The 11,949-nt window shown below is 41.4% G+C and overlaps 1 protein-coding gene across 1 annotated transcript; it reads left to right on the top strand.

Moving 5' to 3' along the window:
• Window positions 1-1,167: 1,167 nt before the first annotated feature.
• mgat4c (mgat4 family member C) lies at window positions 1,168-10,901 on the top strand. Its single transcript, XM_041216289.1, has 4 exons — window positions 1,168-1,180; window positions 6,939-7,081; window positions 9,316-9,463; window positions 9,599-10,901. The coding sequence occupies exons 1-4, from the start codon at window positions 1,168-1,170 to the stop codon at window positions 10,750-10,752; spliced, it is 1,458 nt and encodes a 485-aa protein (XP_041072223.1). The 3' UTR covers window positions 10,753-10,901.
• Window positions 10,902-11,949: the final 1,048 nt, after the last annotated feature.

Genomic DNA, 11,949 nt, shown 5'->3' with positions numbered 1-11,949 from the left:
TGCTTCTTGCCTAAGCTATCTATAGTGTTAGGCCCTTTACACCTATTATTGAAGAAGAACCACAAATGGTCCTGGGAGGCACAGCAAGTGGAAGCCTTCATAAGAGTCAAGAATATTTTACACTCGTCACGTCTGCTAGTACACTATGACCTGCTAAGGAATTAATACTCATTTGTGATGCATCTCCCTATGGAGTTGGAGCAGTATTGTCACACTAGATGGAGGATGAAAAGGAAGGTCAATAGGACATGTATCCAGAACTCTCTCTGCAGCTGAGAAGGGTTACTCACAAATTGAAAAAGAAGGCTTATCTGTCATATTTGGAGTAAAGAAATCCCATCAATAATTTCATGGTCGACACTTCACCATAATGTTGGTTTGTTTAGTGAAGATAAGGCAATGCCACCGATAGCCTCTGCTAGAATTCAAAGATAGACTTTAATTTTGTTGGCATATAAATACACTTTTTTGCACTGTCCGGGTGTGCATATAGTAAATGCAGACACCCTCAGTCATCTTCCTTTGCCAGCCAGCATTACACATGCTTCAGTACCTCAAGATGTAGTACTTGTGTTGAATTTCCTGGACTTCTCACCAGTCTGTGTGAAACAGATAAAGAATTGGACAAATGGGGATCTAACTTTATCATAATATAAAAGCAAAATAGTGCAGATGCTGGAAATCTGAAACAAAAACAAAATTTCTTGGAAAAACTCAGCACTCTGGCAGCATCTGTGGAGAGAAAGACAGAGTTAACGTTTCGAGTCCATATGACGGTTCTTGAGTCACATCGTGTGCAACTTCTTGAAGAAGTCATACGGACTCGAAACGTTAACTTTGTCTTTCCACAGATGCTGTCAGACCTGCTGAGTTTTTCCAGCAATTTTTGTTTTTGATCCAATTTTAACAAGTGTCTGAGAACAGGTATTGCAAGGGTGGTCAAATCCACAAGTCTCTGAAGAATTAAAACCATTTTATGCCCGTAAATCTGAACTGAGTTGTCAAGATGGTATATATATTGTTAAGGGGAGCAAGAGTCATCATCCCTTTGCAAGGGAGAGAACCACTATTGACAGAGCTTCATAGCGCTCAACCTGGTGCTTTGAAAATTAAGATGCTCGTATGAAGTTATATCTGGTGGCAGGTATAGACATTGAACTAGAAAAAATGCTTAAATACTGTCTCCAGTGTCAGCAACAGCGGAAGTTGCCCGTTTCATCTGCATCTGTGGGAGTAGCCTGATCAACCCTGTGTTAGAATACATATAGACTATGCAGGTCCATTTTTAGGTATCTTACTTTTAGTGATCATCAATGCACATTCAAAGTGGATGGATGTGTATGAAGTGAGATCACCTCCATCGTGTGCAATTTTTGAAAAGCTGTGCCAATGTTTTAGTGCACATGCCGACCAGAAGTTATTGTGTCAGATAATGGTAATGCTTTTACTTGTATGGAATTCCAGAGATTCATGAACCTAAATGGGATTAAACATATTAGAACAGCACTGTATCATCCCTCAACCAATGGGTTAGCAGAAAGAGCAGCACACACCTTTAAAACAGGCATGAAGAAATTATCTGAGGGAACGTTTAAAACATGAATTTCAAGATTTCTGTTCAAATATCACACAACTCCTCATGCAACCACAGGTTCAACATCATCAGAATCGCTAATGAAACAGCGCCTTTGTACTAGATTGAGTCTACTATTCCCTAATTTAGAGGGGAAGGTGGAGAAAAACCACAGTAGTCAGAAAGTGAATCATGATGTTCATTGTAAAGATTGTGAATTTACTGTGGGGGAAACAGATTTTGTGTGAAATTTTGCAACTGGACCAAGATGGGTTCCTGGTACAATCGTCTCTGAAACAGGACCTTAGTCATATCAAGTGGAAGTGGAAAATAGGATTGTTAGGAAACACGTGGATCATTTCAGAAGTTGAGAGACACATTCCAACCACAGTTACTTCACCTAAAATTGAAGTCAAACCTTTGATCCCTGAGGTGCCAGATTGACAAAGAAAAGACAAACCTGACATCTCTGTTGAAGGAAATAATTCTGAACTGCCATTGTCTAAGGATTTCCCTGATTCTGCAGCTCCTGGTCAAGTTGATCCAATGGAAGAATCTCAAGTTGTAGAGTTGCGTTGCTTTACGCGAATCAGAAAACCACCTCAAAGACTAAATCTATAGTTGCATGAACAGTATATATTTGTACATGATATGTGTTAATTTTTTTTGTAAATAAGAGTGATAAAACAAAATTAAAGGGGGAGGAATGTAGTAATTGTAAGTTAAATCTTTCATATGGTTATGGTGATTATGTGACTATACAGATGAATCAGCCCTAAGTGTGGATAATGTTAGGGGCGCAGTTTTCTAGCCTTGAAACAGGATTTTCCCCTCAGCGATTTGGGGGCGGGGCCCGCTCGCCGAGGGGAAAATGATGTGGGATGACATGGGGAGGAACCCCCGACGTCATCCCGGTCCATTTAAATCTTCAGGAAGGTGGGCAGACAGCGAAATCAGCTGTCTGTCCGCTGACCTGTCAATGGCCAATTAAGGCCATAGTCAGGCTAATTAACCTTATTAAACACCCTGTCCGTCCAAGCTTAAGGCTGGCGGGCAGGCCAGTAGCCCCAGCAGGCTCTAAATTATTCATGAAACCTCATCCACTGGTGGGATGAAGTTTCATATCCGTTTTTAAAAAAATTAATAAACTTTATGTGTTTCTTAACATGTCACATCTCATGTGACATTGTCATATGAGGGGGACATGTTAATAATTTTAATATTTCTCTATTTTTTGACTTTTCTTACCTGTCAGTAAACTCCCTGAGACAGCACTTTGCCTCAGAGCACACTTTGACAGTTGGGGATTCCCTCCGACCCCATAGCGCTTCCTGTCGGGCAGACCGCTGGGCGGGCCTTAATTGACCCGCCCACTCAAAATGGCGGCGGGGCCTGTTTCAGTGGCAGGGGTCAGCTGCCCACCCGCCGCCGAGCCGGTGGGGCCTGCATGCCCACCAAGGGCACAATTCTGCCCTTGGTCTTGGAACAAGCATGTAGCTTCATCAGGAGTTCTGTAAATAAAGTTTACTCTTTCTTACAAGAAACCTGCCTGGTAATCCAAGTTTATTACAATACCAAAGTGGATAACCTCACACTTACATTATATGCCATCTGCCACCTTGTTGACCACTCATTTAATTTGCCCTTGGGCGGAATCATGTTCCCTCTCCTTGCTGAATTTGGTGCCAGGGGTGTGGGGGGGGGTACATTTAATCCAGCAGCTGGGTGGCTAGTGGGGACCCCACTACTTTCCCGTCTCCACCCCAATTAAGGCCTAGTCGGAAAGGCCCATGGATGGCCTTCCGTCCCCACCGCCAATTGAGGCCCTTAAGTGGGCCACTCAAGGCCTCATGCTGCTGCCATTGATTTTAACCTACTTGCAGGCCGGAGGTTCGCCACATGGGAAACACAGCAAACAAACCTGTACAGGATTGCTTGGTGGCTGCTGGGTTGGGGGAGGGGGTCCCTCTTTCAAAGATATTCAGTGCCTGATTGAGGGACCTGGCATCAGGAAGAGGGGGCCCCTTGAGGACCATACACATGTCCATGCTTCTGACCTCCAACACCACCCCCCCATCGCACTCCCCCTCCCCCCGCTCCGTGACCACCACCCTGTGAGTCCCTTACTACCATCACTCACCTGTACCTGTGTCCCTGGAGGTCCTATCCCTCAAGTAGATATCTTACTAGCAGCAGCCACCATCTCCTCAGCACCGCTGAGTATAGGTGAGCTACAGACCTCTGACTGGCTGGCAGTTCTCAACAGGCAGCTCCTGGGTTCCTTACCAAAAGGAGGCAATGCATGGGTTTCACTGAAGCTCCAGCTGGCAGCCAAGACCACTATCACCTGCACAAGATTTTCCCCTATATCTCTTTACAGCACCTTTGTGTCCTCCTCACAGCTTACAATCCCATCTAACTTTGTATCATCAGCAAACTTAAATACATTACTCTCAGTCTCTTTGTTTAAGTGATTCATTTAGATTGTCAATAGCTGAGGCCTCGGCACTGATCCTTGCAATAATCCACAAGTTAAGCCTGCCAACTTGAAAATGCCTTACTTATCCCTCCCCTTTTTCTCCTGTTCAAAAATCAATCCTCTATCCATGATAATATATTACCCCCAACTCCAAGAGCCTTTATCTTGCTTATTAACCTTTTGTGTGTCACCTTATCAAATGCCTTTTAGAAATCCATGTATAGTACATTTACTGGTTTCCTTTTAACTATTCTACAAGTTACATCTTCAAAAAACTTTAATAAATTTGTCAGACACAATTTTCCTTGTTGACCTTGTCTGATCATACTATGATTTTCTAAGTGCATTGTTAAGCCTTCCTTAATAATAGATTCCAGCATTTTCCTGATGACTGATGTCAAGATTTGTTTTCTCTTGCCCTCCTTTCTTGAATAGTGGTGTTACATTTGTGAACTTCCAATCTGTTTGTTCCAATGACGAGGACCTCAGGAAAATTGTTCTTCCTCCCACATACAATACTATGTGCTGGTGTGTGTTTTGGAAGCCCTGAAAAAAGCATCTCCTTAGAGAGTTAGTGATCACTGGGGAAAGCCTGCTGAGGAGTCAGTAACATTCTGAAAGATAAATGTAAAATGTTTTGACACCTTCGAATGTCATTACTCAATGCTGTATTACAACACAGATATGTTTTAATGCAGTGATTCAACATAGGGATTCAGCAAAGATAAGTTGACCTTTTCATTGACGGCTATTATGTAAGTGTTGTTATGCATTACAATACTTTTTCCATTGAATAAAGTGCCATAATGCATTAAAAATATAAAAAACAAAATCATGTCAGCCTCTGCTGTCATGTTTTGTGTTGTGATTTAAATCAACTGACAGCTCTGGCTGTGAGAAAAAGGCTTTCAAAAGTTTTAAATCTCTGCACCTGCTCCTCTCCATTGATTGACATTCACTCTGCTTTGAAATAGAAATGGGACACCATTCTGTTCTGCCGATTTCAGGAAATGCAACTGGAAGCAGTTGTTATGAATGCTTGGCTGGGTTTCAAAATCTCAAAATGGCTTCAGTTCAGAAGGTGGTTTATTGATCTAAGAACCACTGAAATAGTAAGAACACAATATGATTTGATGTGGTTTCTCATTTGTTTACAAACCTAATTAACACTAAATGTATGACAATTTTTTTGCACTGGAGTCATTTTTGTCGCAGTATCAATGATAGGGTGTTTGAACTCAGGGTTTTATTAGACTGTTAGATTGTTAGAGGTTGAATTTTTTTAATGATTTTAACATAATTCCCATTCCTACAGCCCTAAGGACTGTACACAGTGTATGTTAGGTGAGTGGCTATGAGGATAGATGGGGGGTGCAAATAGGTGGCATGGGGATCTGATGGAGTATGGAATGGCATGGGGTGGAATGGTAGTAAATGGGGGATGGAAGGGGGTGAGGGGCGAGGTTTAGGGGGTCTTTAAACCATGTTGGGAACTGGGCTGCCGTGTTATAGAACTGAGGTGGGCCTTCTAACTGGGCCACCTCTACACCCACACTCCTCACAAATTCCATTGCAGCTTGCAAAATGCAATGCATGAAAAGACAAAAATTCTAGGCATATTTGGGTGTGCATCTTGGAAGTCACAAAAGTGTACAGATTGGGTTTTGCCGAGCCCACACAAAAATCCAGCTCTCCATGCCCGGATGCTGGAAATTGCTTTCCAATTTACTGCATATTAACATTGAGCCTACCTTCATACCTACCAGAGCTGCCAAATCTTTGCTAACTGCTACTGATGTTACTATTAGTTTCCTGCTTCGATGACAGGAAAAGAGCGCAGGGTGGATCTTGACCTTATGGGGTAGTTTTAAACAGGTGATGGCGAATCAGCAGCCTGATGTACATCTCCTGATTTTTATTTCCTTTGACTTTAATGGAGGTTGGAGAGTCGTGCTGTCTCCAAACAATCTGGAATTTGGAAGGAAGCCTGTAGAGATCTCCTCGAGGCAGTGCAGTCATGTGTTTAGATTAGTTACTACAGAGTCATTGCTTATGCTCTGTAGGAAGGACAGATAGATACATAAAGAAATCTCTGCATATAGTACGAGCAAGCAGCTGTTCATCTTTACAGACCATCTATTTATAGTAGGAGTTTTCATTTTAACTGCTAAGTAATATGCAGGCCCCAGATTCACTCACCATTTCAAGTGCATCAAGGCTGCTGGAGTGGCAATTCTAATTTGTGAGGTTTGGAAATCAAGGATAGATGCTGTTTAGACCACATTTTAGAAACCAAAGCAAAATAGGAGAGAGAGTACCATATGAAAGCAATTAGGTACTTTTTCTTAAAGGCTTTTGTCGCCATTTTTTTACAAATGCAACTACCTGGTTACAATGTTTCTTTAAAACAAAATGACAGTAGTTTTCATTGATAGTGCATCTTTAACATACAAGATGTCCAAAGGTGCTTTGCATTGGAATAATAAGGAATTCAAATCAAGTTTTTTTTTTTCTGTGGGGCATGTTATTAATTAAATTGTAAACCGTGATGTTAACTGCAACTAAACAGAACTGACATTGTGCCAAAAAAAGAAAACTAAGAATATATTGTTGAAATCTCATTTAACTTGTTAGCAGATTAAAACTTATTCACTGCATTAATGCCAGACGTGGAGCCCCTAACATTTGTTTCAAAAATGTTACCTCAGTGTGTCAAAAATTAAGCAATGCATCAAAAAATAGCAAAATATTCTTATTAATAAAAAGGGTGTGTGTGTGTGTGTGTGTATGTGTGTGTGTGTGTGTGTGTGTGTGTGAATGCGTGCGTTATGTAGGACAGGGAAAGTTTTTGAAACCTTTCTTTTACTTTTGCAGGAAACTTCAAAGTTAGGTCTATCATGAGATTATACTGGAAATGTGCAGAGAAAATGAGATGCTTCCGGAAGCGCACAACTATTCCAGTGCTGGCTCTCCTTGCAATTTGCCTCCTTTGCCTGAATCTGTATATGGAAGAGGACAGATATGTAATGGTAAGAAACACTAATGGTAACAGCAACCTTTAACATTTGATCGCAGTGACTTTGAATGAACATGTTCCTAGTTAAATTAATTATTTTAATTCCATAAAGCCCTTAACCACTGTGTGAGTTCATTAGTATAAATATTTCTCTTTAAACATATGTTAATTTGGCTAGAATTAAATCCACGTAACCTTAAGGGCAGAATTTTCCGATTGGGGTGTGGGGGCCGGCCCGATGTGTAAGATGACGCGTAATGACGTCGAGTCTGTGTCCCAACATCATCGCACTTTGTAGCGATGTTTCATTCGGCGGACACGCACCGGAGTCGGCTGCGCAGCCGCCGATATGTAAATGGCCTATTAAGGCCATTAAGGATCTAATTAAAGTTGTTCTAAACGCTGCCCGTCCAACCTTAAGATTGGCGGGCAGGCTAAAAGGCCAGCGGCCTTCGCGTTTTTTTAGGGGGAGAATTTTCTCCCTGTTGGAGGGGTTCTGCGGGGCCGGGTAGCAGGGGGGCCCCAATCAGTGCCCCCAGTCGGGTGTGCACTGCAATTTTACGTGGGCGGGCTCCACTAAGGCACCAGGAAGCATACGCATGAAAGAGCGCAGAAAGCCCCCTGAGGCACAGAGGTGTCTCAGGGGGGATAAGTTTAACGTGTAAAAAGCTTAATAAAGTGGCGGAAATTTTTTTATGACACGTCCCATCATGTGAAACTGTCACATGAGTTGGGACATGCGTGTTAATTTTATTGAAAGTTTTTGTGAAAATTTAAAATCATTCATGAAACCTCATCCCGCCCGTGGATGAGGTTCCATGAAAAATGCGAAGGCCGCCTGGGCTCTTCGCCTGCTCCCCCCCAACCTTAAGGTTGGACGGGCAGGTCCATTAATCATTTGAATTGAAAGTTAAATGGCTTTAATAGGCCTTTGATGGTTCAGCGGGTGCGCAGCCAAACTGAAGATCTAAATGACGCGCAGTGACATCGTGACGCATGCCTGATGTCACCCGCGTTATTTTATGCCTCAGCAAGTGGGCCCTGCCCCCGCTCAACCAGCCGAAAATTCTCCCCAAGGAAACCTCATCCATGAGCGGGATGAGTTTTCCTAAAGCCTTTATTAAATACATTTTTTAAATTTTCATAAACTTAGAAACATGTCCCAACTCATGTGACACACATGAGGAGCTGTGTTTAAATAAATTTTTACACCTTTTATTTAATAATTTTATTATCTATTCAATCTCCCTGAGGCAACTCCGTGGTGCTGGCCCCAACTCTCCCTTACCCCCCCTCCCCCACCCACACACGAAATGCAGAAGCGCTACCGGCCACGTATATCCTGGGTGGGCCTTAATTGGCCCGCCCGCGTAAAATGGCGGCCTGGAGCCAATCGCAGGCAGTGATCGGCTCCATGCCCACCCCCGCTCGCTCCCGCCGAGCCCGCCCACCATGTGAAAAGTCCTGCCCTAAGGAGAATTTATGGATCATTTTGATGCAAACTGGCTCTTAAGAAAATCGATGGGCTATCTGCCAAACATTAACTTAATCTTACTTACCCAAATAGGTCGCTTTGCAGCTGCAGGTGTAACTCCACCTCTTAACTGGTTTATAAAGGCTGCACCAGAACAGTATTCTCTTTGCTCCCCAAATTGGTAAGCCAACAAAAGGTAGTTTCTTGGTTTTCTGCAACGCTGGGCGGAATTTTACGCCGGCGGGATTTTACAGTCCCACTGAAGTCAATGGACTCTCCGCATTTTACAGCCCCTCCCCCACCATGGTGGAGCTGTAAAATTCCGCCCTCTGTATGGCTGTTCTGGGAGGAAATTCCAATGGAATAACGGTGGATTCACTTGTTGGGTGCCACCCTGCCACAAATTTGCCAATCAAAGGGAAGTTCAGACCTTGAATACCATTCTGGCACTTATTTCATCCCAGTTGATGCCAGATCCAATGTTAATGCACCATGAAGTGTTCAGACTTGCTTTGCAGTTGGAAACCTGGGAATTTTTTTTTTAATATCCATTTATGGGATGTGGGCATTGCTGGCTAGACATGCATTTATTGTCCAGCCCTAATTACCCTTGAGAAGGTGGTGGTGAGTGAAACAGTGTTTAGGAAATTGACTTAGAACAGAAAACAATAAGGGATCTTGAAGATAATGGAGCTTTTGATTATAACGTGTGATATTTTTAAGCTTGTCGTATCTTTTACACTGAAATTACAATTATATCTCTTACTATTCAGGAAAGAGAGCGGAGACTGGCAAGAGAAATAACTTCACATCAACTTAACTCAGAAAAATACGTTCATACGTTCAAAGATTTAACTAACTTTTCAGGAGCAATAAATGTCACCTATCGTTATCTTGCAGGTTTCCCTATACCTAGAAAAAGTGAGTTTGTTTCTATTATGTTTGTAATAATTTTACTGAATGTAATTTGAATCAATCATCAAAAAGTATCCTTGTCTAAAACAATTAAAACAACCTGTGATTTAGTGATAATCTCTTTCTAATGTTTTTGTGCAGAATATTTAACAATAGGACTATCATCAGTGAAAAGGAAAAGAGGTAACTACCTACTAGAAACAATTAAATCTATTTTTGACCAATCCAGCTATGAAGAGCTGAATGAAATTGTAGTTATTGTACACTTAGCAGACTTTGACCTCTCATGGTGTGAAAGTGTTGTCCAAGATGTCTCCAGAAAATTTGCCCATCACATCATTTCCGGCCGATTGATGGTTATCCATACTCTTGAGGAATATTACCCTAGTTTAGATGGCCTCAAAAGGAACTACAATGACCCAGAAGATCGTGTGAGATTTAGATCTAAACAGAATGTAGATTATGCTTTTCTGCTTAATTTCTGTGCCAATTTATCGGACTATTACGTAATGTTAGAAGATGATGTTCACTGCTCTAAAAACTTCCTTTCCGCCATTAAAAAAGTCATTACCTCAAGAAAAGGCTCCTATTGGGTGACGCTAGAGTTTTCAAAGTTGGGATATATTGGAAAGCTTTACCATTCACTTGACCTGCCACGACTGGCACAATTTTTATTAATGTTTTATCAGGAAATGCCTTGCGATTGGTTGCTAGTTCATTTCCAAGGACTGCTAGCCCAGAAGGATATCATACGGTTCAAGCCTTCTTTGTTTCAGCACATGGGATATTACTCTTCATTCAGAGGAACAGAAAATAAACTCAAGGATGATGATTTTGAAGAAGATTCCTTTGATATTCCTGACAATCCCCCTGCCACTCTTTACACCAACATGAATGTGTTTGAACATTACGATCCTAGTAAAGCATACAGCAATGTGGATGAGTACTTCTGGGGGAAATCTACTTCGGCTGGAGATTACTTTGTTATTGTGCTCGACAAACCTGCTAAAATCGACAAACTGAAAATCCAAACAGGGACTGATGATAGACAAAATGACATTTTGCATCATGGAGCATTAGAGGTTGGTCAAAATGTGCAAATAGTGAAAAAGAGAAAGCAGTGTTCTAGCTATACCAAACTAGGCGAATTTCAACATGGAAATATTGAGATTAAGGATATTGGTCACAAGGTTGATTTTGACATTCACTGCATTCGAATACTGGTAACAGAAAACCAGAAGGAATGGCTGATTATCAGGAGTATCAGCATTTGGACCAGTCAGCCATCAAGTTAGACCATTCAATGTTATCTCATGGGAATCAATACACAAGATTTTGTAAACCTGAAAACAAAATCAAGGCAGCTGCTGAAAAATTGTCATGTGTGTTATCAAAATAAATGGTTTGCATTTTATCTTCTAAAATAAAAGTTCCAAAAAGTTAATATGGAGAGAATTAGCAGTAGACTTGGACCACGGATCAGGAATAGTTTCAATGGAAGAAGGTAGATAATGACCTTCATGATCTAAGGTAATTAGACTCTATCAGGTCCAATATAATTCTTAGCATTTCACCTTAAGCAAGTTAATCATTGAAATTATATTGTGGAATACCAGTGTACAAATATTTATTCTGTTCCTTTGGATTTTCTCTCTCAGCTACGTTAGTGGAGGGTTTTCCCAAAGAAAATAAATAGTTTTATGCCTCTGCTAAAGTAGCAGAGGAAGGAATTTCAAATGAATTAGTAAGCATTTACATGCTAGTATCCCACATTGTAAATTCAGGCCTTTTGATCTGTTTCTTCTATCGTTTTATCCTACCATTTTGATTGTCCCTAAAGACATTTACAAAGGTGATGGCAAACCAATCCATATAATTCAGGTTATAAAAGAGAGCACATTTACTGCAGCATTTCCACAAAATGTTTGTTTACTTCAGCTGTTCGAGTTTTGCTTTAAATGTATAACAGGATGTCAGCTATATTAAGAAGGAATATCAGATCTGTATCATCTCCTTAGTAGCCATGTCTTGAATGAATTATAATAGTTTCTTCACAAAGTACCTTGCGGGCCAATTTCATAACTAAAATTAAAAATATAGCACATTTTTTTCCAATCGTTTCCTCATAAAAACAACTTGATTACCCAAATAATTCCAAGGGACCAGAGGCCTGATAAACAGTGTTCCATTGCATGTCATACCGTAAGGAAAACTAGGTGTAACAACCAATGCAGTGACAAGAAATTAAAATGCTGTGGTCACTTTCACAAAACAGTTCTAAGCAAGAACCATTTTAAACGTGGGGCCAGAGTTTTACAGTCCCCCCCCATCGGCGGGCTTTTAGGTGGGGGTGGGGGGTTGAGCATGAAATTGAAGGGGCAGGGTTCCCTCTGGGTTCCTGCCCGCCCCGACCAATTTTATAAAATGCCTCAGCCATTTAATGCTGGTTGAGCATTCCTCAGATAGGAAGCCTGCCCTTACCCCAACGGAGA

Source organism: Carcharodon carcharias, chromosome 21 (genome assembly GCF_017639515.1).
Source record: "Carcharodon carcharias isolate sCarCar2 chromosome 21, sCarCar2.pri, whole genome shotgun sequence".
Classification (NCBI taxonomy): domain Eukaryota; kingdom Metazoa; phylum Chordata; class Chondrichthyes; order Lamniformes; family Lamnidae; genus Carcharodon; species Carcharodon carcharias.
This window is presented reverse-complemented; position numbering and strand designations above follow the sequence as displayed.